The 21,888-nt window shown below is 38.7% G+C and overlaps 1 protein-coding gene across 4 annotated transcripts; it reads left to right on the forward strand.

Annotated features, from left to right (window-relative positions):
* The first annotated feature begins 25 nt into the window (after positions 1–25).
* EBAG9 (estrogen receptor binding site associated, antigen, 9) lies at positions 26–20,155 on the forward strand. Of its 4 annotated transcripts, none has more exons than XM_027684336.1 (8): positions 54–189; positions 6,166–6,341; positions 7,253–7,350; positions 10,631–10,755; positions 10,962–11,120; positions 13,525–13,632; positions 14,661–14,752; positions 19,608–20,155. In XM_027684336.1, the coding sequence occupies exons 4-8, from the start codon at positions 10,636–10,638 to the stop codon at positions 19,726–19,728; spliced, it is 600 nt and encodes a 199-aa protein (XP_027540137.1). In that variant the 5' UTR covers positions 54–189; positions 6,166–6,341; positions 7,253–7,350; positions 10,631–10,635; the 3' UTR covers positions 19,729–20,155. The 4 variants fall into 4 exon arrangements, with proteins under 4 accessions (XP_027540136.1, XP_027540137.1, XP_027540134.1 ...); XM_027684333.1 differs by having other exon boundaries at positions 97–189; positions 10,677–10,755; XM_027684334.1 differs by lacking the exon at positions 54–189 and adding an exon at positions 447–585 and having other exon boundaries at positions 10,677–10,755.
* The last annotated feature ends 1,733 nt before the right edge of the window (positions 20,156–21,888 follow it).

Below are 21,888 nucleotides of genomic sequence, written 5' to 3' on the forward strand. Positions count from 1 at the left end.
CGAGGGAAGCGGCGCGGCCGGAAGGGGCGGGAGCGTCTCCCGGGTGACGGGGCCGAGATGGCGGCGCGCGAGGCGGCAGCGGAGCGGCGCGCGCCCGGCTCTGGATGAGGGGCGGCCGGAGGCTGCGGGAGCGGCCGCCTCGGCCCCTGGAGCCTCGCGCCCTGCGGCGAGGCCTCCCCGCCGGGGCAGGTGAGCGGCGAGGGTCGGTCCCGGTCCTGCGTCGCCGGGCGCCGCTTCCGCATTGCCGGGCAGGGGCCCGGCCTGCGCGCCTTCGCGCCGCGGGGCAGAGCCGCCCTCGCGGTTCTGCCAGGCAGCGCCCCGGCCCCGCAGCGCCGGGCCCGCGGCCTCTGCCCGGCTTGTCTCGGCCCCGTCCGAGGCGGAGAGGGGGGAATCTCACGGACTGGGAAGAACGTGGAGCGACGGGCAAGCAGATAGGCAGCGTTTGGGGAACTGGGAGGCTTGGCACCCTGTGTCAAAGGGCGGGGGGCGCACATCCTGTCAGAGCTGGCAGTGGGACGGCGCTGCTTGGGGTTACCTGGTCTGAAACTCTTCATTGTTCACGCTGGCCCGCACGTTTCATAAAAGGTAATGTGAAGGTTTCTTAGCAGACTTTTAAAGTCTTGAGAATCTCTAACAGGTCACAGAAAAATTAAGTGCTACCATCTGGCTACGGTGCTTTCTCCAATAACACTAGAGCCTGGCCTGGTCAGGAGAACTGTGGTGCACTGTTTCGCGGTCGTGAATTCGCAGCGTAGTGCCTTAGTTGCGCTAACTAGAAAGGTTACTTTCATTTAATGAAAAATAGCATAGCTTGCTGCTTTATAGCTCTCTGGAAATACAGATGTGCACTGCAGAAATTTCTTGTAGGCCGTCGTGTCGTGTACATTCATTGTAAATAGCTGGTTCTTGCCGAGACAGCGTGCATTGCAAGGTAATTTTGTGGGAGTAACAATGAGAATGTATTAATTTGTTGTCTCTGGCGTTCCATGTAGTTACAGAAAACTTAAGTCCAGGGTGACAGATAATGACTGGAACAGAACTGGGGTCTCTTGAACTCTGGTTCTGTGTCTGAGAACTTTTTCAGTGTTGCAAAGTGAGTTACATGAGTTAGTGCGTTATGTAAAAGACTTGTTGCAAAAGTTGTAGTGTATTATTATGGGACTGTGTTACTTCAATTTCTGTTCTGCATGCTGGTTTTCAGAAGACAGCAGCATATTTAGGTAAGGAATTGTCAAAGAATGACTGTGATTAGTCAGTGGACATAACCTTTCTATTTTAACTAAGGTTACCTTGAAGAGTAGAACTTACTCTAATTCAGAACAGAAAGCTTCAAGAGTTCACATTAACAAGATTCGAGCTATATTCAGCTTCTTGGAGAGGAAGGGGTGAGATGTGGTGGTATTACTATAGTAGTTTTATGGCTCTAGGAGTGACATGTTTAAAAAAGAGCTGAAGCTCTGTTTGTTTTATATCAGTGTTGGGTGTCTAGGAATAACTTAGGAACTGCCTGCAGTCACCAATTTTTGCTGCCTTTAGTTAGAGAGACAAAATATTGTCTTGAATTTTGGTATCTTCTCCAGCTCTTAATAGTCTTGAAATCTCTTCCTGGATTTGAGCACCTTGGATGACTTTACCTATGATTTATAGGAGTGAGCTGTCTTTCATCCCAGCTACCTCAACTGCCTAGTTAGGGTGCTTGCACTGAAAATTGGAACTTTATTGCTGAAACAACAGTACCTATTACAGAGATATAATTAGATAGAGGAGGTGCCTTCTAATCTTGTCTTTGAGTTCTGCTCCTTTGTTTAATGGCATGTTAGCATGGCTTCGAGGTTCAGTCATGCTGTTTATCTACCCATTTATCAAACTCAGTGGTCAGGACTGTGCTAAGTTTTTTTCCCACCACATTCAGTGTTCCTAATATTATGTTTCTACATAAAGAGATGGAAAAACAAACAACCAACCAAAGAAAACCCAAACACAGAAATCAACCAGGAAGAGGGAATTTGAACCTCTGGTTAGGCTACAGAATCATGGTGGCTGTCTTTGAAATGCAGGAGATGCTGGTTGTGTCTTTTAGTACCTGACTGACTGCTGTTCCTGAATCATTATGTTGCTGTTTTCAAAATACAGAATGTCTTTGTACCTCTTGTAACGTACATGATTTGCAGGAGGATTTGCGTGCTTGAAAACGGGAGTTTTAGCTCTACCTACTAATTTTCATGAAATTCTATCTCCCTATAAACCTGCTTGCTCCCGTCAGATTGACGTGGCCAGTCTACTTTTGTAAAATTTCATACAAAATAAACTTTTAAGAAATCCTGTCCTTGCCACTGAAACCTTGCTAGGTTTCTATCAGCTGTTCTAGTGAAACATGAAAGCACCACTAAACCAGTATGGAGTTTTGGTGCTCACAAATGTAAACACTCAAGGCCATGTTAGACTTTTGTACTAGGAAATGACTTCTCCTTTTACTTTAGAAGGGTGAGGCTTTTTTTGTGGCTCCTTATGTAAATATGTATGTGGAGGGGAACCTTTCAGTTTCAGACAAGTTATTTTTAGTCTTGATTTAGAAGCCATCCTTTGGCTATTTATCTAGCTATGTTTAATATGGGTTAAAGTCACTGATTCCAAAGTGTCTTCGTGTTTTCATTCTAGAGTCACAGATGAGCTGATGTGAAAGAAAATGTAATCAATTCACAAGGCACTGGTAATTCAAGGCAGAAATTGTCTTTCAAAGATGATATCTAAAGGAACAAAGAGAGGAACAAAGGAGAGCAGGATAGGTGCTGTGTAATGAGTATTTTGACATCTTTTTCACTGACAGTAGTAGACGAGTCCATTAGGAGAAAAAAAGTTTCTAAAGCAATTTTAGTGCCACAAAGTGACTTTGTTTTAGAATTAAATTTTTTCTGTTGATACTATTTAAGTGGTATTTGTGTGTGCAGTTAGATATGAAAGAGGAAGTGCTTCTCCAGGTGACAGTGTGCTCATTGTGTAGTGATAGTCAGTGAGAGCCGTGCTCATTGAACCATAGTTGACTAACCAGTCTATCTGAGGACGGACTGCGCTGGCCACTTCCAGTGAAATTAGAGGTGCCAGGAGTTCTAATGAGGCCACTGCTGCAAGCTGAAAGCACTGTAAAAATGTTTCAGTTCAATAAACTTCTGAACTTTCCTTCCCTTCATTCTGTTTCCTTTATGGATCCATAAAATGTATAAGTTGCCTCATTTCTCTGGCTTGGCTCTAAAGTGTTTAACATCTTGCTGCTGCTGTCCTTTAATCCTTTCTGTGTTCATCTTCTATGTGAGCAGCTGCTGTGACTTTTTACCAGTGGAAGGCAGGACGAGCTGCACAAGTCAAACTCCAGCGAAATTTGACATCTGTTACAAAATTGTTGAGTTGACCGCTAGTATTAATTTAATTAGGATTCATGTCTTGATTTATTTGTTTATTTATATCTGTTGTAAGGAAAGTTCATTTGACAGTAAGTCTGATAAATGTAGCACATTAGAAGCTATTTCAATAGTGGGAGAAGGAAATCTATCCTATTTTATAAATGGGAAGCTGAGGCGTGAGGTGTGATATGCAGAAGGTTGTATCAGGCTAACAGACAACTCCTATCAGATTTTCCAAATATTTGTCCAGTGTTTCACCTTTGCCTCTATCTGTTAAGAAATGTATTAAGATTCTTGCTGCAGCACTGCCACTTAGTACTATGTCTCTGTCATCCTTTGTTGACTGCTGAGGCAGTTGTAGTTCCTTCTGGGATTGTTGATCAAGGAAAGGCTTAAAAGAAGAAAAGGAAGACAGAATGTTGTGGCCCTGCCATTTATCATTACACTGTTCAGTATTTTTTCCCATTCATGAGAAAGGGAAGATACATGGCTGTGCTTCTTTCCAGTGTCTGAGAAGGATGGACAAGAAAAGAATGAAAAGCTTGTTTCACATAACAAGTTTAGTGTAACAGTATCGGGTGAATAAGACTTGCAGTGAACTGAGGAAAATTAGGGTTCTGTGTACATCTGTATTCATGCAACTACTTCAGAGTATAAAATTGCTTACCTTTGAGAAATTTAATTACCTTAAAAAAAATCCCAAGCACAAAAAACCCCAACCCCAAAAGCCACCAAACAAAACTCAAAACCTAAAGGTTTAACCTTTAACTTTTCAGGTAGTGCTGTCCTTAGAGCAACAATGCACATGTTTCAAGTGCAGTTTCAGACACAGGGGACAATGCTTGACCTGTCCTTATCTTGAGACAATAATTGGGTCAAGACTGTGTTTTAAACAGCTTTTAACATATTGCTAAAATTAATGCAAATATACTGCTTTGTATCTTAATTAGCAGTATAAAAACTAATGTAACATCACTATGGTTACATGATAGCATATTGTTGCTGAAACTCTGGTTGTGCATCTGACAATTTCTAGTTTACAGAGCTTAATTGGGAAGACTCAGAGAAGAGGTAGACAAAACAGTGCCTACTGTCTTGAATCATAGAATCATTAAGGTTGGAAAAGGCCTCCAAGACCATCAGGTCCCACCTTTGAAGGGCCTAGTTCTGCCACAGTTGAAGTGAAATGCAGCTCTAACACAAATATGTTAAGTGGCTGTGTGTGTCTTATTGTAACTCTGAAATCTTTGTGTGACACATGGAAAGTGGAGAGGCACCAGTTATCTGGTTGTTGTGGGGAATGACAATACCTATTGAACCCTGCCAAACAGGCATGCTGCTGATATTGGATGTAGTCACTCATCTATAGGAATGACCTGGGAAATGGATTAAAATGGATTAACTTCTGGTGGCTAATTCTTGTCAGCATTGGATTTCACAAGCCTGCAAGCCAGACTTCTTGTGGATTCTGTTGTTTTTTTTCAGTTGCTTAGCTTTATATTGAGAATAAATCTAAAATAGATTATGCAGTTTAATAAAAGAAAAAATAGAGATGAGTTGAAAAACTGGGCTTATAAATACGTATGCATACATATATACATATATATGTGTGTATATATACGTCATTGACACACCTGAAGGTTTTTTTGGTTTTAGTTTTGCAGTTAGCAACCTTCCTAGTCCCTTGACTTGCAGCATAAGTAATATTGAATCTGCAGAGATTTTTGAGTAATGGTTTCTTCCTAAAACAACCTTTTCAATCCATAGTTTGTGTGTGTTTTTTTTTTAATTAAGCATCTGTCTGTGCTGTCCAGTGTGGCAGTTAGGTAGTCTGAACAGGGAAAGATGGCTTTACTCTTTCAGATATTGAGTACTATTCTATGCCTTGTCTCCTGCCCTCCAAACTGGTAGAAAAGTGAATTCTGCTAGAGTGGAGTGAGCTTCTAAACAAGCTTCCTTTCAGAAAAGGTGTTCCTTTATTTTCATTTCAGCACCTTTATTTTCATTTCACCTGCTCTTCATGCCAGGTAGATAGCTTCTAGTTATCTCTTCTAAAAATAGTATTTTCTTTCACCAATTCAGTGTTAGTTTGCAATAATTTCTACCCGTAGAATAGAAAAAATTCCATCTAATTACTATCCATTCTGCTTTCACTAACTTCTGTTATTTCTGAATCCTTCAAATTCTTGACTGATGCATTCTTTGTCATCTAGATATTGTCAACATTGCCCATTGTGAAAGGTAAGGAAGTGCTTGAGCATGATATGAAATGATGGTCCAGTCTTTTAAACTAAAAGCTAAATGTCTTGGATGATATCTGTTCTTCTTTGTGGGAAGTCTGGCTGCTTCCTATTTCTGTCAGATGAAGAGCCAACCCGCTACTGTATCAGGTTCTCTGCGTTTTTTTAAGTGTCCCATGAAATGAAATAAGACAACAGTAATGTTGAAGTAGAGTTGACACATGTCCTATGAGGCCTTTCTCCTGAGCTACAGCTCAGCAGTGTGGTCTATAATTTGGTGGTTGCTTACTGACTTAACCTTCCACTTTGCAGTAAAAGGGCCTGTTTGTTTAAGAGCCACCCGGTATGATTTTTCAGTAGCAGAAATTCCTATTCTGGACTATATGTGAAGCAATATTTCCAGTACTATAATTACTGCAGTGTTTAATAGTAGTTACATTATGTAGCAAATGAGCACCAATAAAAATAAATCTATGCTCCGTGAAGCTCACAAATCCCATTATGTACCTTTTTAATAAAATCCTCAGGACAGTATTGGAGCAGCCTACCTAATGATCCACCTTCCTGACTCTTCCTAACTTAAAGCCTGGAGTATAAAAAGTGATTTAAATGCCATAGCATATTTGAAATCAAGCTGTCCTTCCATGGAATACTCATGGCCTGAGGAAAATGTCACAGGGCTGCCTTCTCTTCTCACCAGGAGGTATGTTAAATTTGCAACAGAAAATGTTGTTACAAGTGTAGATGTACATAATGAAAAGCTATTTGTGAAGCCTAACCTCTTATTCTTTACTCTGAAATGTTCACCTGTAGAAGAGAGAAAAGGGATCCTTGAATTGCAGCAGATTATTCTGAGTCGCTCTGTACCTATTGGAGGTGATCTGTTGGAATGATGTGGTATACTGAGTAAAAATTCTCTAGATTATGAAATTGTCACTGAAAAATAGCTACCAACAAGAGTGGCTTCAGCCAAAGATTTTTTTTCTGGGCTGAGTTTGCTATCATGGTCCAGTCTGGCATATAAAACCCAACAGATCTGGGGGTCAACTGGTGCTATAGTGCACACAAATGAACAATCTTTCTTTGATGATGATTTTTCAGTGACACTGATTCTAAAATAAACACTGTTTATTCTCATCATACATTTCCCTCAAAAAGAAAAGTAAATTTAAACAGCCAATTTTGGGTTTTGACTTAATGGCTAAATTTATAATTTGTATATGCAAGACATGCTCAAGCAAGCATGAAGTTCTCTCTGATGCTTATTCTGTTCTTTCTTTGCCAGTGTTCAGTGTGACTGGCAGTGTCTGAAACAGGTCAACTGTGCCATCACTGCAACTGCATTCCCCTTTAAAAATGTCTTTAACTATGACTTTCTCTATGATTATGTGCTGTTTCTTTAAAGGCCATATATATTAGATACCTTGTATTATTTACATTAGTGAAATGCTCTGATAGTAGGCAGGTAGCATCTTTGTTCCAGGTACCTCCTCTCTTTTCTTGCATTAATACAGTTTCACAGAATGCTCCTTGCTTAGCAGCAGCTAAGGTAGTTGGCTTTAAGAACTGTGTAAAGATGTATAATCCTCTGCATCTAACTTTTTTCTTTTGCAGGAAGGGTTTCTCACCATGGCCATAACACAGTTTCGACTCTTTAAAGTCTGTACTTGCCTGGCAGCAGTGCTTTCTTTCATTAAAAAGTTAATATGCAGGTAAACATGTCTTATTTAATTTGGTTGCATTTTCTTTTTCAACTACAGGTTCTTACACTTCTTTCCTTCTCCCAGCACTCACCCACCAATTTTCCCAGTTCTGATTTTACTAACTGCAAAACAATCAAGACAGATGAAAACTAAATCAAAGTAATTCTTTAATTTGCATATTCCTTCAGAGTTCCAAAAGTCTGTGTGGTGCGTTTGTGAGTGTATTTTGTTGTATGATGGCTGAATGCGGTTTTCTAAAGAACTATGCTAGAGTTTTAAAATTGCCTTTTAAAACTATTCCATGACAAACCAGAAGAAAAGCTGTTCAGTTAATGGCAACATCCACCCTGTCATCAGGCAGTTGGCTTTCCCTATAAATGTAAGCAATTCTTATCCTGCTTTGCCAAAATCAGTTGCCTGAGACTTCAGATTCTTCTCCCTATTGAAGATTCTTTCAAAAGTTTGGAGGGCAGTGATGGAAATTCAGGGAAAGTGTTTTGTTTTTTTTTTATGGTGAATAATGACTTATTTTTTGGTTACTCTTGTAAGTCATACGTAGTGTTCTTTTGAGTTGTAGACCTGTGAATGCAGCATTGTAATACTTAGAAACATTCTCAAAACCCTCAAGAGTTACAGTTGTGTGGTAGTAGAGTTCAGTAGTACAGTAGCAGAGCACCTGAGGCAGATCTTGGCACTGTGCTGTCACGAACTACTGTGCTTCTTGCCACTCTTGCAGCACGTTGTTTTACGTAAACAAATAGCAATCTGGAGAAATGCATTCTCCTCTTGTGTTTGATGATGACAACTTTGCCAGTGAGGTTAAAGCATATGCAGAGTATATGGTAGACCGAAAATAACTGTTAATTTCCTCATTGCCTTTACTTGTTCCAAAAATAAGGGGAAGCTCTCAACTTGTTGGTGAATTCACGACAGATCTAGTGAGGCTTTAAAAAGATATATTTTAATACTGCATACAACTATATAGATGTCAACGTTAGTCTGTGATTTGAATCCCCAATTAAATTGAGAATACTTCTGTTCAAGTTCTGAAAGAAGTCAAAACACTGAGTTGATAACTTTTATATTATATGGGCTGCTCATTTCTCCTTAGAGAAATGAGATAGTTAAGATAGTTTTTATAAGCTGATAATTGTTTTGTAGATGTAATGACAGTATTTTCGTAGTTTTTTCAAATTCTGAATGAACTAAAACCTTGAAATGAACAGCTGAGAAACTGCTTGGGAGTAAAAAAAAGTAGAAAACCTTTTATTTTGTGAATAGCATTTAGTTGAAGGAATGAAAATTTAAAATCTTTCACATAAGCAGGTCAATGCATCAAATTAATTCAGTTCGTTAACTATAGATGTTTCTCCTGTTTACTGTCAGCTGCAAAGTGTAGCTTGGTAAATTTCGTGTTCCTGTAATGCATCCCTACATATGAGTATTCCTGATAACCAGCAAATGTGATTTGATTAAATGTGCATCCTAATTCAGTGGATATGAGCTAGTACTTACTTAGATTATACAAGTGCCTGTAGAGATTGTGCATCTTCCTAGTAAGTGTAGAGCCTAAATAGAGCATTAGTCATCTCTTTAGTGAAATCTTCTTTTGATAAACGGCAGCCTGCCTGAATCCAGTTTCCAGGAAATAAAAGGTATAAGTATAAAAAGTGATGAAACTTCCATCTGTTTAAACTCTCTAGTTACTTCCTCCAACTGAGATGATTAGTAAGGAGAAACAAAATCAAGAATTCTTCTGGCATTTGATATTCAGAGCAGTGATCAATATCTGTCTAATGATGGTTGTAAAGCAGCTGTTCCTGTAAGCATCTTGTTCCCTATGTAGAAGTGGAGATACGAAGCCTTTCCTCAGTACTGCTCTGTGTAGCATATTCTTTCCCATGTTGTATGACAAAAGCTTTCCTCCTACCTTCACCCTTGTTAGTATAATCATTTTGACTAGATGACTGTTTGTTACAAGCCACTTGCTGGAATCTTCTAGTTCATATTAGCAGAGAAATACACGTAAATGCAAAGTGATGGCTAGAATAGTATTAAAGATATGCATGTTGTACAGGTCTGAAGGAGGATGCTTCCAAGCTTGAGTTTCCTTTAGAGATGTCACCTAAGTCTAGTTTATCAGAAGGCTCTACCAGAAGTCTCTAATGTGTTTGAGGAAACAGTGTTTTCACCTTCCTTTACCCTTAAACTCTGTTGCTTTGCAGCTTAAAGGAATAGTTTGTAAAGGGGCTAGAGTGAATTATATAAAACTTGAAAATTTGATGATAGCACCTGATTTTTCCTAAGGAGGAATCTATTGGGCCTAAAGTAGAAAAAATACATCTAGTTACTTACCAGCATACAGAGAGGTGATATTACAAGCAATTCAGCTATCTGAGTAGATGGTAGTATGTTCTATAATACTAAAACTAATGGATAGAAACTACAAATTGAAGTTTCCCAGTTTTATTCTCATCAGTAGTAACAAACAAAACTTAACTTTTCCAAGCTGCATAAGGTCAATTACATGTCTCTTTTGCTACAGGAGCTTAAACTCCTTGGGGAAAACATGAGTGTAAGCCATGATTTCATTATCTTGTGTTGTAAGGTTTTAAAATATAGTGAATGTCAGCTAAGAATATTTTAATTATTATTTTGATGTTTGAATACTGTAATTAAGTAAATATCTAGCTGGTTTATCTGCAATGCATTAGTGTTTGTTTTCAATTAAAATTATTTGACATAGTTGCTGAAATGCATTGAAACAGTATTCTTTTAGTAGAAGCATGAATTGAACAAAAGCTGTTGACTTGCATAATCTTGTATTACCTCTGTTTAGACTTTGAAGGACAAAGGACTTCAGAAGGGCTTTCAAATCAAGCAGCTCAGAAAGCGATTTGTTAGACACAGCTTAACATCCAAGACAAATAGAAATATTTCTCAGTGTACAGCAGAAATAGTTCTTTGACAAATGTATATTGCTAGTGCTTGCTTTATAAATACTGACAATGTAAAAATTGTAACTGACTTATGCAAATAATTGAGTTAGTTTGTCCATTTTCATATCTCTCAGAAGTATGTCTCCTCTATTTCCACTGCAGTTAGAAAAATAAATTGCACTTTGAAATTCATGTGAACACCACTTTAAATTCATGATAAAATTCCTTTGCTTAGCGGACTTTTACAGGCAGTAGTTAATACTAAGGTAGTCGAAGCACTAAATGTTTTAGCCATGACTATTTTCAGTAGTGCTGTTCTCAGACTTCCTTTTTGTTTTTTTTAAACTTAGTGCTCATGTTTTCAGAGCTTGGAGGAATCCTACATTTTTCTTTCAGGTCTGGAAGAGGGCGAAAGTTAAGTGGAGACCAAATAACTTTGCCAACCACAGTGGATTATTCATCTGTTCCTAAACAGGTAATTGTTAAAGTGGTAGATGATTTAATAGATAATCTCTTAACAGAGTGATTATAGCAATCCTACTACAGCATTGGTATATTTCCAAGAAAGATATAATACTATTATATATGCTGTATAATATTAAGTATATATCTTAGCAAGATATAAAAAGACAAGTTTTTACTTGCAGATAGTATTAACTTGTACCATATACTTCTGTTCAGCCTGAAGTAGAAGACTGGTCTTCATGGGATGAAGATGCACCTACCAGTGTGAAGATTGAAGGTGGAAATGGTAATGTGGCTGCTCAGCAAAATCCTTTGGAACAAATGGAACCTGATTATTTCAAAGATATGACACCAACTATAAGAAAAACTCAAAAAGTAAGTATTGCACTTTCAACTATACTTATGAAGGGTTTTCCTTGCTTTAAAGTAGGCTGTAGGTAAATCAACTTATAGAATGTGGTCGTTAGTAAAATTAAGCTGCCCTGTTGAAAGGAGAACAGATGCTTGTGTGTAGTCTAACATGTCCAGTTAAAAATGCTGACTTTGAGATTTTAATGAATGTGATGCTATTTCACGTTTACATCTTTAGTCTTAATGTTATTGGAAACTTATGAATAATTTCATAGTCTGAAGGTTCTGGGAAGTATAGTGTGAGAACTCTCTAATAGTGGAACGCTGCACTAAGATGCTTATGCTCATACCCTTCCATTATTTGAACAGAGACATTCCATGTCCTGGTCTACTGAAGTCTGAGGGAGCAGCACTGCAGTTTCAGAAAACAATGGTTACTTCATTAATGAAGTTATATTGGGAGGCTGGAATTAGGGGACTGGTATTTCAAAATAGCTTGCTCTTCAAATATCCATTTCTATTATGGAGACAAGACAGAAGGTCATATTTACAGGAGCATCAACACTGTAAATAAATGCTGATTAAACTTCTGGTAATTACAAGTTTTGTTTCTATGTGCAAGTCTTTCAGCTGGTTACTTACAGGTCTTTGAGTCAGTTGGAAAACCTCACAACAAAGGCTGTCAAGTACTGGAACAGGTTACTAGAGAGGTTGTGCAGGCTCAGTCTCTGAAAGTTTTCAAACCCTAAGTGGATAAGCCCAGACTTTCATCAGCCTCTGAGCTGACAGTGCTTTGAGGAGGAGGTTGGGTTACAGACCTTCTGAGGCACCTTCCAACCTGAATCTTCCTGTGGTCTTATGAACTGGAGGTGATACTGGTGTCAGTTTTCTTTACATTCAGGATCTGCAGTATTCTGCAAACTAAATTCTTCTAATGAATGATTTTGATGTCCCAAAATCTGAGGGGCAGAGGAGGACTGAGGAGATTTCTCTTTTATATCTACAGTCATTTTTTGCCTAATAGAATGACCTTCAGATTCAGAACAAAACTGGAGAAGAGTCCATGCTGTTTGAGTACTGTATACTGGGTTTATTTTAAGTGTGTCTCGAGATGACTGCAGGCACTGTAAAGAACATTCCTGTTAACTTGGCCTACTTACTTAGATTTGAATTTATGTTTGTATTTCCATCAAATGTTGCCTCAATATAAACCCCAAGATCTGAGGTAGAATCTACTCATGTTGCCACTCATCTACACTCACCTATTTGGAAATGCAACTTCAGTCGAATAATAGAGTCTGTCATTGCTAAATGAGACTGTCTAGTCCTGTTTCCTTTCTTGCATTGATACTAGCATTTGTACAGTCAGTGGAACTGTGAATCTGCCTCATTGGGAAACAGCAGAGACTTAAAGTAGGCAAAGTGTGAGGTAACTTCATGACTTGAGGTCAAGACAGGGGAGGGAAACGTGATCTTAGCAACCATGTTAAATTTCATAGAATCATAGAATCAACCGGGATGGAAAAGATCTCTGAGATCATCAAGTCCAACCCTTGATCCACTACCACCATGGTTACTAGACCACGGCACTAAGTGCCACATCCAGTCTCATCTTAAAAACCTTCAGGGATGGAGAATCCACCACCTCCCTGGGCAGCTCATTGCAATGCCTGATTACCCTCTCTGTAAAGAATTTCTTCCTAATATCTAACCTAAACCTCCCCTGGCAGAGCTTAAGATCATGCCCTCTTGTCTTACTGATAGCTGCCTGGGAGAAGAGACCAACCCCCACCTGGCTACAACCTCCTTTCAAGTAGTTGTAGAGAGTGATGAGGACTCCCCTGATCCTCCTCCAGGCTAAATTTGCTAATACACCTTTTGGGAGAAGCATTAGTGCATGTTTTTCAACCAAACCATTATGGAGCTTTACTAGATGGTATGATAAAGGATTACTTTGCAGCTATTGAAACTGTCTGCACAGATATGCTGTGAAAGTAGCTGAGAGCTCACACTGCAGTGCAGTGCAGCAGTGCAGACAGCACTGCCCTCGAGAGTAGTATCTTACAGCGATCTATCACAGAAGCAGGATTTCTCCAAGGAACATGTCATGTAGTTGGCAGCTTTTATGAGTTCTAGGAGATATTTGATCTGTAATTCTTTGTGCCCGTTCTCTGTCTTGATACAGTCATAGGTTTCCATGTGACTAAAGAAGGAGCTAATGTAGGGAGGGGGAGTTCTGTCTTTTGCATTTAGCATCTTTCACTTATCAGTTCATTTGGCTGTACAGCTTCCAGGACCTGACCAGGTTTGAGACACAGTGTGGTGGTGTGTAGCTGTACCTTCACAGGCACAGAGTTAAATGATTACCAAGGAATCTGTGTCGTGCTTTGATTTACCACTTTTTGTTCTTGTTTTTGAATATTTTCAGATAGTTATTAAAAAACGAGAGCCTTTAAATTTTGGAATTCCAGAGGGAAACACAGGATTCTCTAGCAGATTAGCAGCTACGCAGGATATTCCTTTTATTCACCAGTCTGTAAGTATGCTCTAAGTATTGATCTTGTATTTGATGGTTAAATGACTGTTCTGTAGGGGAAGGAGTAGTCTATCTAAGGTGTGCTTTGTGGGGAGTAAGAAGAATACTTGTGAAATAATGTAAATTGTTTTAAAATTGAGTCTTTGGTTCAAAGTTAGTCTAATTTTAACTAATATATTCTACTAAGAAACTCGACAGAGAAAAAGGTAAGAAACTTCCATACACTTCTCTGCTTGCAAATCTGCTAAAGCAATGACCCATAGGGCTTTTTTGGTTCTACCTAGTAAGTTACTAACAAAAGAGTGGATGGTTTTTTTGAAAGCCTCCTGTGTTGCCTTTATTTTATTATCTTGGACCCAGTTTTTACTTTCTGCTTTTCCCTTTCTGTAGGGATTGTATTCTAATAGTCTCCTAATTTTTGCATTTTAGCCTTTGAAAACATAGTCTAGTTACCTATCAGCATGACCATTTAGCAGGAGATGCTTTCCCTCTCTTGCCCTTTGCTATCTTTAACAGTGCTTCTGCTTTAATTAGCATAGTGAAAAAAGGGTCTAGGCAGGAAGCCGTACAGGATGGTTGTACCACCTCCCTGCACTGTCCATAATGAAAATAGTTCAGGAAAGGACTTCTAGTGAGTAAAAGCATCACTCAGCTGATATTGGGCATACTAACATATGTACATGTTGGTTTGTCCATGCAGCTTCCAGAAATCTTTTACACTATCTACTCATTTAATCTGCTCAATTTATCTTCCTCTTCCCAAAAATGCACTCCGGTATTTCCTTCCTACCTTTGTCCAAAAACCCCTTTGACAACTGGAAAAACTCATTATTAGAGCAGGAAAAAAGACAATAACAGACAATTAATAGACAATAAGTTGAGAAGCACTGCCATATCTTAAATACTTCTGTAAATCTTAAGCACTAAGATTAAAAATAGATATTAAGGAAACTTTCCTGTCTCACCATCCAGGAACCACACCAGTGTTTTTTCTTTTTCCATGTGCTTAGAGCTTCTCTTTGTTTCAGCCTGAACTGGGAGACTTGGATACTTGGCAAGAAAATACTAATGCCTGGGAAGAAGAGGAAGATGCTGCCTGGCAGGCAGAAGAAGTTCTTAGGTAAGTGAAATTATGCGACACATGTGAAAGAATCAAATTTGTTTGCTTATTTAACACCTTTCTGGTAAGTGCTAAGAATTGTTAAACACTTATTAAGACAAATTATTTTTGTGCATCTAATCTCTATGTAACTGGCAGTTGGCAGAGGACATTTTGGATTTAATCAGTTTAGAAGGATGAGATAGTAGGGGAACTCCAAGAATCACAGGAACATCGGAACAACACATTAACACATACACATGCCCGTGCGCACTAAAAACCAGCCCAATGATGCCCCACCAATCCCAGTGACTTATTATGTGCAAATAACAGGTTTCAACTTGGTTAAGTGAAATACCACTTGATGTCCTTACGAAAAGGATCATAACCATGTGCTTTAAGTAAAAGTAGTTCAGGATAAAAGATGAAGTCCTAAGTATATTCTTGGAATCCCTATAAGAGCTGTGCTTTTCTAGCTAACTTAAATAAACTAGCTGATAAGGCTGAATGTAAAATCAAAGTCTTGCACAAAGTTAGAGTGAATACTTCATCTGTTCTGTTTATGTTCTTTTTTTCCCTTTTAAGAACACATAGAAGGAGTATGGAGGTTAAAGAGGTGCAAATTGAGTTTAAGTTAATCACACGCAATGATTTCACTTTGCAGTGACTTAGGGTTTTATCAAACTTTTATTGGTTGCTTCATCATCAGGTAACCAGCCTCAGATAGCTGCAGCTTCCTAGACTGTTCTTGTTTTACTCGCAATATCACAAGTATATGGCTTCAGTGGTCCAGTAGTGATAATATGAAATAAAGATGTGATATATTAAAAAAAGTTATTCTAGAACTGTGAATCTTTAAAGGAAAAAAGATAATTTCTGGAAAAAAAATTTCCAATCAACTATTTATTTTAATGTTTTGAAAAACTTACTTTTTTTCGGTCTGTGGAATAAGACGAGGGAATTCACCAGCACACTTTCAATGCAATATTCATAATTGTTTCTATTTAATGTCTCTGTCAGCCTTGCTCTGCAGCAGCTTAACATGTGAGAAAAAGATTATACTGCAAATATTTTTGTAAACTTAAACATTTATGTGTACATTCTAGTCAATATATTGGGGTTTTTTTAACTTCAGTACTGTTTCAGTCTTGTCTTTTGGTAATGCATAACAGAAGTACAAGCTTCGTGATATGAATGATGTGTCTTTGGGCTGGTTTTGTTCCAAGGATAGTAGTTTTTCCCATAAAAAATAACAATAGGCTCAGTAAGATCTTTAATCTCTGAAGTGCAGTCTACTGGGACTTAAATGAACAAAAATGAAAAATGCTGCTCTTTTTGAACTGAGAAGTAAAACAACTACTTTTGCTAGCTGCAGAGGCTGCATAGTACTTTACTTAACCCTTACCACATTTCATTAGATGTTTTTAGGGCTATCAAAAGTAGCATTCAAACTTTCAGAAGCAGGGGCTTGTCCTATACAAATTAGCTACTAAAATGATCTGGTGTATGTATATGCCAGTTTGGTGTGTAAAATTTGTGCAGTGGATATTTCCAGGATGGTCAAAGGTATATTGTCTGCCAACTGTCAGATTTGTGCTCTAGAATACTTAGGAAGAGAGATCTCTTATGTGGCAATAGCAGTGGGATTTTCCCTAAACCTTCATTTTTCAAAGTGTCATGTTATTTGGTTGAAGCTATTATAAAGATTTCAGCCTATCTTTACTATTGAAAGGCTTCAGCTCAAGTTATTAGTGGCCCCACTAAAAAGTATCAAACTTTACTTTTTATAGAAGGGATGTGTATGTGTCTAAATATTTCCAGTAGCTAGAACATGATTGGAACTGTAGCTGTCTCTGTGGCGTACCACTTGGCTACCTCAGTACAACTGGTCATTGTGTAAGCTGCATCCCAGCTGTGTGAAGTAAAACCTTTGTTTTATTCATGACACACAAATGGCAATGTTTATCTGTAAATGAGCGAAGTGCTGGCTGATTTTTAGCAAGATTGATAGGAAATACCTGCTGGGTTTACAGTTTCTCTTTCAGTAGACATCTGTGATATATTTAACATCTGATATTAACATAAAACTTCAGTACAGTACTTGACAGGCCTGGCTCTGTTTTTGACAGACTGTAGTAAGGAAGTGGTATGCAGTCTTCTCTTAATGCTGGTCTACAAAATGATCTGAAGATCCTATGGCCTCTCTGGTGACTCAGTGCACAAGGATAACAGTTGAAAGAAGCATGTGTAAGATGCTACTAAATGGAGGAGAGAGTCCTTCTAACATTCCAGAGTGTTAGTGCTGACTGTACTCCAGTGGTGCTTTTTGAGAATGGAATGAGTGTGCAGAAAAAGTAAAGGTCTCCCTCAGCTAGCTGTGTCTGGTACCTGTTGGTGCTCAGTTAGTGTTTAGAAGTATCTTAAGATTAGAATAACTTTTGTGTAGCAATGGAGTGCTGATCAATCATGGAAAAATGGGCTGTGGCCTGCTCAATAGCAGAGAAGACTGTATCCTGTGGCTTCTCTGGTGACTCAGTGCATAAACATAACGGTTGAAATAAGCATGTACAGTAAGCCAAATGCTCCCTGCAAAGCATGCAGAAAGGCAGTGCTGAGGATTAGGCTACTAGTGCCTGAGAACTTCTTGTAGTCTCTTTTTTTCCCCACTATCCAGCAGGTTCTAGGCTGGGATGCACTAAAATTTTCCAGTGATGAATCAGTGTAGCAGATGATAAACTGGATTTTCAGTTATTTGAGTTAGTTGGAACTTGGTTTTGTCTGCAAATTTTAGATACCTATCTACAACTTAAAACTTTCTATTATCAATGAAGACTTTTTCCCAGTGGGAACAGTTAAGCTCGTGCATTTTTAATTTATAGTAGCTACTTGTTTATATTTTTGGGTGACCTGTTGCTCTGTCCGAGGTGACATGAAAGATCTCTCTCATTTGGGTGTAACCGAATACAATTTCTTGGCCCGTAGAGGGCGCGGAGGCGCCGCTGTGTCATCACAGGGAAAGAAACCGGAGCTGCCGTGATCAGCGTCATTGCTTAATGCACACCTCGTGCATTTGAAACTACTGTCTCTGCATATTGGCTGGTGCACTTCTTCCCCTCTGCATCAGTTCAGAGGTGTGGGGAATATAAGAAAATTTGCTACTGTAAAGTGACAAATATTATTACTCTGCGTATGCTCGACTGAGAGCACTGTCAACTATCCAGATTTCAGGCAGAAGGTAAATAGTGGGTGATGACCTCAAAAACCCCAAAACTTTTGAGCTACTGTTAACTTGGGAGGTAGATCCTGATGTGAATGACTATTTTCATTCTTCCATGACTGACAGCAGAGCAGCTTAGTAGAGTATAGGAAAACTTTTAGCCATTAATAATCAATAAATAATCAATCAAGGGAAACAATTAAGGTGTTAAATAAGTGCAGTCTGTCTCCTGTTCAATACAAAGATAATATGTAGACTTTGTACCTCAAATATTTCCAAGTTTTGTGTGCCCAGTTTGTCCATAGTTGGAATCTACCAGAGAAGGTTGCTTCAGCTGATGATACTTTTTAACTCTGTATGTTTTACACACCTAAGTGGATGTGCTCAGGTAATGTAGATACATTTAAATTTAACTCCCTCATCAATTAGAATTCTTTATTCTCTTTTAATGAGCAGTTCTTTATTCTTACTAAAACTGTGGTAAATTTCACCTTTTCAAGTTAATGAAGCTTCATTTTTAAAGTCCTCTTGCAAGCAATTTAGGAATTTTTTCCATATCTAATAAACTGAATCCAAAGCAGGAGTGACCTACTTAGATAATACAGGAGAGAGCTCCAATGTGTCACTTGGAGTATGGATCCAGTTGTTGGTCCTGCACCACTCAGTAATGTGTTCTAGCTGAAGCAAGGGAATAAAATGAGTGTATTTTTCTGGTGTTCTTTCTTTCTTTGCTGTAGTCAGCTATGTATTTGTTGAAATTGCAAGACAGATTCTTTGAGCTAAGAGAGTGATGTCTGGAGTTTTATAACAATTATAATAATGCTAAAAGGATACCCAGCTGAAGACTTACTATTTTTTTTTATTTCCATAAAGACTATTGTTTATATTTGTAGCAGACAATAGTGTACAATACAGATCTTCAACTCCTGATGGGGAGTATTGGAAGTTACCATCTCATCTGATCATGACAAAAATGTTTGCAGTACTTGCATTACAAAGGCGGTCACTGCTGATGCTTCTACTGAGGGAAAGGGGGGACACAAATCACTGTTCTAGACAAGTCAAAGTGGTTTGGTCTGAATTTGAAAAGATGGGTGCTCTTGCTGCTGAAAGCATTACATAGATTTTTATTTTTTGCATTAGCCCTTATAACTGTCATAAACTCTCACTGATTCACTTTGAGAATTTAGTGGCTTTTAGATTACTAAATAATTGAACAAATATTACTGCCTAAGACTAAATTGGATGAGGTTGGATATTAGGAAAAGGTTTTCACCCAGAGGGTGGTTGGGCACTGGAACAGGCTCCCCAGGAAAGTGGTCACAACACCAAGCCTGACAGAGTTCAAGAAGCGTTTGGACAATATTCTCAGGCACAGGGTGTAACTCTTGGTGGTGTCTTGTGGAGGGCCAGGAGCTGGACTTTGGTGATCCTTGTGGGTCCCTTCCAACTCAGGGTATTTTATGATTTTAGATTAATTTGAAAAGAGGACTTCAGCACAATAAAAGAGTAATTGTTCTGAGCCTAACAACAGTAGACTGAAGCTCTGTTTTTATTAGTTATAAACTATGTATTGACAGGAACTTAAGGTATGAAGTCCTTATCATGCTGAAAATTGGATTCCTGTTATTTAGCAATTCATGTTTTCTTTAATTGCAGACAACAGAAGATAGCAGAAAGGGAAAAAAGAGCAGCAGAACAACAGCGAAAGAAAATGGAGAAAGAGGCACAAAGGCTAATGAAAAAGGAACAAAACAAAATTGGTGTGAAACTGTCCTAACAGAAACCAGGCATCAATGGCAGTGCTGGTGAAAAGAGAATTTCAACTCTACAACATACATATGGGTATTGATTTAACTATTTATAGGACTTCAGCGCAGTGCTTGGTTTCAGTGCATTCTTCAGGTCATCTTGGAAGCCAGGACTTTCCCAAAATATCTTGAACTACGAGTACATGGTTCTTAAAGGAGAAAAACCCCACAGAAAATCATGCCTTGATGGAATGTTTCCTGCAATAGTTCTATTCCAGCACCATTCCTTGGAGCAAAAGTGATTGACAAGGATGTTGATTGAAAAACACTTAATGAACAGCTCAAGCCTAGGGAAAAGAATGTAAATATTGAGTGGTGGGAAATCTACTGTATTGTCTGTGCTTACCTGAAACATGTAATTAAACAGTTTTAAAGAACCCTTTGCTTCCTACCTGATAAAAAATGTCTGCTTTTGCCTTTTTATCAATGTATTTATAAACATTTCAGAGTTTTTCATGGGAGATCATACTGACCTGTGCAGGAGAAAATAACTTGTTATGGATGGCCTGCAACTCAAAGTGTGGTCCTGGTAGGTTATGCAACAGTAGAGCACAAGTTACAGCTGAACACTAAAAGTGGATTTCTTGTCACTGTCACTTGCAGCTTCCTGTGCTCCCTTGTGCATTTACATGTGACAATGCAATGGCTACCAGCAGTGGCATCAGTACACAACAGTGGTGCACCTTTTTTATAAAGGCTGATGTTGTGAATGTAAGGGAGTGTTTTAATCACTTACTTGTGTTGGTAAATTTGTATTTCTGGCAGAAATTCTTATACTTCCTACAGTTAAGGAAAAAAATCTTCACACCTTACACTCGTTGCATAGGTAGTGTAGTTGAGGAAAAAAAAAATCATGTCCTGCTGTTAAAAATGCTAGTGTGAAAGTTCCCTGTTCAGTTACAAGCACTTCAAATTCCATTTTTTTGTACACTTACTGTATTTATTTACAGTGGAATTCCCCCGGTAAAGTGTGCATAGTAAATGTGTGGCAGAAGGCAACAGTGCTTTAGTGAAGAAGAGAAGTTTAATGTCTGCTGGAAAGAAGTGTGTAGGAGGAGGGGGTTCTGCGTACTGCTTGTGTCCAGCCCAGTACTTTGGTGGATGTCTTTTCCACTGTTGTGTAGATGCTATTATCCTGAATTCGTGGGTTGTATGGATTACTTACCTTATGACAGAGGAGTGAAGTTAGCGCATTCTGTGCCTGAGAATTGTTTCCTGTGCCTACAGGGAACAGTGAAGTTCTAAGAGAATGGGAAGGGGTAGGGGGCCATGTGACTAGATCTTACCTGCCTAGACAAATAGAATTTTTAACTAAGTTGTAGTAGGTTCTGGCACCAGTTTGCTTAAGAAATAAGTGATTGAGAAAACAAGATAGTAAGAATTACTTTTAATGGCCTCAGTCGTGGAGAAAAGTTTTCAAAAATGTTTCGTATGCTTGTCGTGTAGCTTTAAATCTTGCACAAGTCGAGTGATTTGACAGTAATTTTCAGATGTTAAATTTTAGAATATATTTAGAAGGCAACACTGCTGTGCGTATTTTCTGCACAAGTGTTCTGGCTGGAATAGAATGAGTTACTTCAATGCAGACTAAACAGCAATATGGCAAGTAAATCTGCTCCCACTACACACCTCCAAAGTGTTTGACAGTGGATAGAAGATGAGGAAGTTTATGAATAAACTTCAATAACAATCTGTGTTTGTCCTTTTAACACCACTGAAGAAGCAAGGAGGTACCAGTCATAATTCTTTCACTATTGCTTATCTGCTGCCTGTTTAAGGTGAAACGTGTTGGAAGCCGCATCTCATTTTTAAAAAAACAGCGCTATTTTTGAGACAATGTAAAGTAGATGAAAATCAATATTATTTATTAAAAATAACAACAAATGGGCTAGTTAATAAGTTGCAAACAAAACCCCTGAATATGTCATGTAAGCACATCTGATTTTTGAGCCTTTGGGTACTGCCACCTTCCTGCATGTCAGTCCTCCTGCACTGCTTTTCCCTTCTGCTGTTACTGCTTTGCTGTTCTTCTGTCTACCTTCCCATACTTAAGCATAGCTGCTCTAGAGATTCCTCCTCTCTGCCCTGTGCTGACATGAGGGAAGACAGTGCTCTCAGAGGAAGTCTCT

Source organism: Neopelma chrysocephalum, unplaced genomic scaffold, assembly GCF_003984885.1.
Source record: "Neopelma chrysocephalum unplaced genomic scaffold, ASM398488v2 Primary Assembly neopelma1_66, whole genome shotgun sequence".
Taxonomy (NCBI): domain Eukaryota; kingdom Metazoa; phylum Chordata; class Aves; order Passeriformes; family Pipridae; genus Neopelma; species Neopelma chrysocephalum.